Source organism: Astatotilapia calliptera, chromosome 17 (assembly GCF_900246225.1).
Source record: "Astatotilapia calliptera chromosome 17, fAstCal1.2, whole genome shotgun sequence".
Lineage (NCBI taxonomy): Eukaryota > Metazoa > Chordata > Actinopteri > Cichliformes > Cichlidae > Astatotilapia > Astatotilapia calliptera.
This window is the reverse complement of record NC_039318.1, coordinates 29,566,796-29,572,795: the sequence shown is the minus strand read 5'-3', so window position 1 is coordinate 29,572,795 and position 6,000 is coordinate 29,566,796. Positions and strand designations below refer to the sequence as shown.

General features: G+C 40.4%; 1 protein-coding gene across 1 annotated transcript in view; it reads left to right on the top strand.

Moving 5' to 3' along the window:
- Positions 1-338: 338 nt before the first annotated feature.
- LOC113009219 (round spermatid basic protein 1-like protein) overlaps positions 339-6,000 on the top strand; it is a 42,239-nt gene continuing 36,577 nt past the window's right edge. Inside the window, exon 1 of the mRNA XM_026147407.1 lies at positions 339-1,087. Within this exon, the coding sequence (XP_026003192.1) occupies positions 439-1,087 (649 nt within the window). The 5' untranslated portion in view covers positions 339-438. The remainder of the gene's footprint in view (positions 1,088-6,000) is intronic.

The window sequence follows — 6,000 nt, the reverse complement described above, 5'->3', positions numbered from 1 at the left end:
TTTTGGTCCATAATGCTGTAGGATCTCTACCTTTAAAAATATAACTTTGTTGCGATTTGGAGCAATGAAAGTTGGCATATGATTTAAATTTAATCTTAAAAATCTAAGGGCTGCATTTCAGTACTCAAAAAGTTGTTGAGCTTTAGAAATATTTGGCTCCTCATAGTTAAAATCTACACCTTTCCTTGTTTCATAAACACAAAATGCCATAGATCGTACGTAAAATACAACACATGCTGCTAAGGCACAGATACTTAAGCCCCGCCTCTATTTTTTCCCCTCGCTACCTGTCAGTCGAGCCTGAGTCCCGCCTCCTCGCTGCCTGGCTGTCAATTCAAGTTCGGCCCCGCCCCTTCATCGCCTGTCTGAACGTCGCGGAAAAAAAGCAGCATCGGCTGCCGTTGGGGGAAGAGAGTAAATAGAGAGAGAAGCCTCAAGATGGCTGACTCGCAGGGCAGTATTCACCTCTCTGGAGCTGCCTCCCTTGCTACTACTCCTACTGTAGCCTCCGTTCAAAGCGCGCTCGGCAAGCCGACCGAGGCGAAAGGAACCCTTGGTAACGACTCCCAGTCTTCCCGTGATTTCAACCAGCCGCCGCCGCCCAAGAAGGTCCGAGTCGAAGAGAGGAGCGTTAAACCCAAGAAACTCAACAGGGACGGAGGAGTGGGAGGCAACGGTAGCGGTAAAGAGAAACTCCAGCAGCACACGAAGCTGCAGAGTTATGGCAGCAGCTCGGGCTTGTGGAGCTGTAGTCCGGTTAAGACGGCCACCAGCAGCAGCAACAACAACCGGTCTCCGGTGGGTGCTACTGGTGGGTCCCAGACACCGATAACCCATCACAAAGTCTTTAAACAGAGCGATTTCTTCCTCCATAAGGCACCTTCTTCCTCCAAATCCAAGAAACTAAGTAAGGATAAACAGCGAGAGAAAGAGAGGGGAAAAGGGAAAGGAGGCGGAGAGGAGAAAAAGAAACATAAACTGTTGTTGACCTCCGGATCTGGGACTACTGTTAATAACGACGTCGGTAAATTTAATAACATTTCTACGGCGAAGAAAGAAAATGGAGATGTCACGTTGCCACCAAAAGGTAAGCCATTATGTTTTCATCTATTTTGTGAGTTAGTTAGTGGCATTAATAAACTTTGTGTTTATTATAAGCAGGCTGGAGTTCTGCCCTTTTATAGTGACTTGGCTAGCCGCTCGGGATACGAACATGTGCCCCGGAGTGTACAGTTTCTCTGCTTTCTCATCTGCCTGTAAACGGTCCCGTTTTTCGGAATGGCTGCTGTTGAAAAGGGCGCCCCTTAACGTCGTGCAAGATGCCCGAAAAAAATCCTCGAGCGTTGCATTAATTGATATTTGGTCGCTCGGGAACGTGTTCGCGTCGAGTTTGGAGCGTGTGAAAGCGCAGCAGTTTTAATCGATGGAGTCTCTGCGGAGTATGGCTGCCAGCTTTCCGTCGCTTGTTCACCCGCTTGTGAACCCTCGAGCTCTACTGGAGCCGCGTTCCAGAGCAGTATAGTCGCGCGACCTGGCCGTTATCGCAACCAGCCGCGCTCGTCCTGCGGTAATTTTTTTTAAACATATTAACGTCGCATTGACTAAACATATCCACCCTTGTTTGTCTACGTTAACCACTGACCCAGTACAGTTAAAAGATAAACAAATTAATAAATAACGGCATCTTAAAAACGTTTATAAAAACGAGCTGTCATTTGTCACACCAGTGTTATAGTTGAGACTCGTTAATCAATGACATCCCTGCGCGTGCAAGTATTTATTTTCCTTGGGAACTGTGTATGTCCTGGCGTTACATGTGTGCTGTCATAACAATATAAAAACCGCCCGCCATTATAGGGTAAGTGTTGTTTTGGTAGAGCACCACGCCCCCCTCTGTAACCCCAGGCTGTAAGGGGAAACAGACACAGAGCTCCGTGGCTTGTTGATACTGCATCATCTACAGTTGTACATGCAGAAATTCAACCTTCACACCCCCAAAGCATTCATTTCTACACAGACATCTTTATTGCTACAGTGTTGTAATTACACTTGGACTTTAATGAGAATATTTTGTTTTGAGCGTGGCCACTGCATTTGTTAAATGCCATTTAGATGGTTGGGTGGGAGAGGGAGATAAATAGTCTTATTTTCTCGATTGCGTCCTTTAATATGGTGCATGGTGTTGTGAAAGTATTTTCCCCTTTCCTGATTTCTCATTTCTTTTTTGCACATTTGTTTCGGTTCATCACACACATTTGCTATTACACAAAGTTAACCTGAGTAAATACAAAAACAGATTTTTAAATGATGGTTTAATGTATTAAAGGAGAATAGCTTTCTAAATCTACCCGGCCCCGTGTGAAAAAGTAACTGCCTCTCCTTGTTAAATCATAATTAAAAGCAGGCTCGATCACTTCCAGAGCTTTGAAAACAAGAAATCACTTAAATGATGGTGATGGTCTGGAGCTGCTTTGTTGCTTCAGGACCTGGGTGACATCCCATAATTGATCGGTGATAAGCTCATTCAGTTGTAAAGAAAATCAGTTTAAGAATCTTTGGAATGACCTTAAACAGGTCGTTCATGGTAAAAATAAAAAAACAAAAACAAAACAAAAAACCCCTCCATTGTGGCTGAATTAAAAAAAGAAAAATTTTGCAAAGAGTGAGCCAAAATTTCCCCACAGCGATGTAAAACACTCATTGCTGGTTATTGTAAATACTTGATCGCAGTTCTTGCTGCGGCAGGTGACATAACCCGTTATTAAGTTCACAAGGCATTATTTTCTTCCACAGGTAGGTTTGGAGAGTTGTTAGCTTTTTGGGCATTTTTTTGTGTTTGATTGTTTTTTTTTTAATTTATTTTTTTTATTGTTGTTGGTTTCCTCTAATCAGTGAAATTATTATAAAACTTAATTTTGTATTTTCTCAGGTTATCATTGTCTAACATTTAAAATTTGTTTAATGATCTCAAACATAAGTTTGACAAATATGCAAAAAACACCAAGAAGTCAGTAAGGATGCAAATACTTATTATCAGCGTCCTTTTGTCACACCAAAGCATCGTGCCAAAACCCATGCATATGCACATTTGTGCTTGCCAATGTGTGGACAAGTATTCACTTGTTAAATGTTTAGACACTAGAAAGGGTGGGCACATGTGATTGCATGATGTCACCCTTTTCCAGTTGGGTAGTTTAAGAGATCATGACATACTCTGAACAGTCACCGCAAACAATTAGGGTACCAGAAGGAAACGTGTTGTTGGCCTGTAGCCCTAAACACTTTGAGACACGCAGTCTTGTAAACAGGCTGCGCTGAGTGCAACTTTAATATGTTCATGTAAATATGTGGCTGGTGGCAGCGTTTTATTTAAAACACATAGATGTGGCTTTAACGATTACCCACAAAACATCACATGATTTGCTTTGCAGATAATGTGTCATTTTCACCCCAAACTCTGTAATGAATATTTTCCATTAGGCAGTTATACCACTTAAAGTCACTTAGTGCAGCTTATGATTTTCATTTCTGGACCTGACTGGCTAAATATAGATGCAGCCTTTAGTAGTGATAACTAAAACCGCTCCTGCAACAGTTTCACTGAGGTGCTCTTCAGTAAAGCACTGAACCTCTAATTGCTTTAGTGAGTTGCTCAATGGCCAGCAGTAGGAGACTGTAATTATATTAAGTCGAAGATGAGGAAGTGTGTGAATGTGAATGTGGAGCTCAAAATGTACATTAATTCTAAACAAAATGAGAAAATTGACAAGATTGCTGTTCTGCGGAAGGACATGTATTTGAGGCAAATTTATGCTCTGACCTTCCTGCAAGGAAAGAATCTTTCCTACAGGGATCCAAAGAGTATCACATCATCATGGTAATATTATTAGTGGCAAAAGCAAGTGCCAGGGAGCTGTGACTGCCAGTTACATTTGATGCTGAAATAGGATACATGAGTCAGACAAAGTGCAGTGAGCAGTAGACCAAGAAAAGGGAATTTTTAAGCTGTAGGTATAATTGGGAAGTTGAGCTAGTTGCAAATCAAGTTTGACCTTGTGTAAAGTATTTATGCAGCCTTCTGAGCTGTTGTTATATTTACACACAGTTTGATATTGCAAATGCAGTTTGTCGAATACATTTAGCCATAATCAGAGGTTCTCAGACCAAGTTCCAGTGAAAGCATTCCAGTATACAAAGAAAATGTTGCACAAAAATGACGTCAATACCAATTTTTATTTTTAAAAACCTCCAAACAGCAGACGTAGCTCTCCTCTTCAGATGTGCTTCCAGTCTCCTCTCTTCATTCTCAGTCTCTCTGCTCAGTTCCAAGACCTACTATAGAGGGTTACTTTCATTAATTGTTGTGTCACATAATTAATACCACAAGCAACGAGGATAAGAAGTTGAAAGGCTTCATCTTTCCAGCACTTTATGCCAGGAGGTATTTGCAGCCAAACAAACTGTACATTAAGAAGCCTTTGAGAAGCTATAGTAGGTATATTAGCTGGTACTTGTATGTTATTTAATCATCGAGTACATTGCCCGCCACTAACTGAATTGAAATTCTTGTTCTGCACTGCTATATCACAGGATGACATGAACTGTTGATAAATGAAGTTTACTGTAGTGCTGCACAAAATGTTACCACCGGCCATGATTTGTCAGCGAGCCTCTCTCAAGTAGCAGTAGCTGATGTTTTACCTTGGTTTTATTGGGCTTATAACCAGACAGGCTTTGCTTGCTGCTTATCTCAGATCATGTAGTTGCTGTTTACTCGTTTTTTTTTTTTTTTGTTTTTTTTACCAGCTAGAGTCTCCAAACTTGCCTTTGTTAATACTAACCATTGTTAACGGAAAAAGCAAAAGTGCTGTTCTCTTTCTATTGATTGAATAATTGAAGCTTCATTTAGTGGGAGCTTTAGACCATCAATGCTTACAGTCAACAAATTTGAGAGCAGATTCTGTAGATATTAATTCGTCATTACCTTTTGCAATTTTATAGTGATATTAAAAGCATAATTCCGGTCTGTTTCCATTTTTAATATGCAGAAGCAAGAATATTATCAAGTCCTTAAGTGTAGCTGTTTGTGCAAAAGCCTAATATTATGCCCATTCAGACACTTGTGCTGCATAATGCAGAGATTAAAATTCATGTAACCAGTTCTGTTTTTGGCAAGTGTTACGGTTGTTTTGTGTTGTAGCTTTGACTTCTCTGCATTTCTATCTACTGTTAAAAGCCCATAATTAGTTTATTGTGTGGATGTAAATTTACCATGCTTAAAGAACCACCAAATATGTCTGGAGCTGCACATCTGAATTACACTGAGGAGAAAATGAAGCTTAACTACCATCATCGCCCAATTAAGTTTCTCTTGGCTATTTTTTTTTTTAATTTGTATTTTTTCCTCTGAAAAAAATGGCAAGATCCTTAGCACAGCGTGTGCATTGCCAATACAATGACAAACACTGTATGAGTCCTATTGCTAAATCATTTTGGTTGGTGAAGCATGGATTTGCCACACCAGCAGGGGTGGACTGACCATCTGGAGTAGCAGGATTTTCCTGAGAGACGAGTGTACCTGCAGCCCTGCAGTGATTTTTTTTCTTTAATGTTTTTTGATCATGCTTAGATTTAACAGCTAGTTTCACACATATCATGTATTTTTTCTATTAAAATCGCCTTCATTTTAACATGTACTGCAACCGTATTTACAGTTGCAGTACATGTATATACTGATGGGAAACTGATAAAATGCTGAGCTCCCTGTTACAGTGTTTTGCATTTTGATTTTTTTTCTCCTTAAAATATGAACACATGCTTGGCCTTGGGCAAGTTTTTTTCTTCTTCCCATTATGCTCAGCATCTCACAGAGAGCATGTTTACTGCTGAAAATGTGAGCTTGCAAGTATCCAGCACATTTTCACATGAAAATTCTGCTCAAACTGTGTTGTTCACAGTGGAGAGCTCAGTGTGTCTAATCTTTGAAGGCCTCAGATTCTT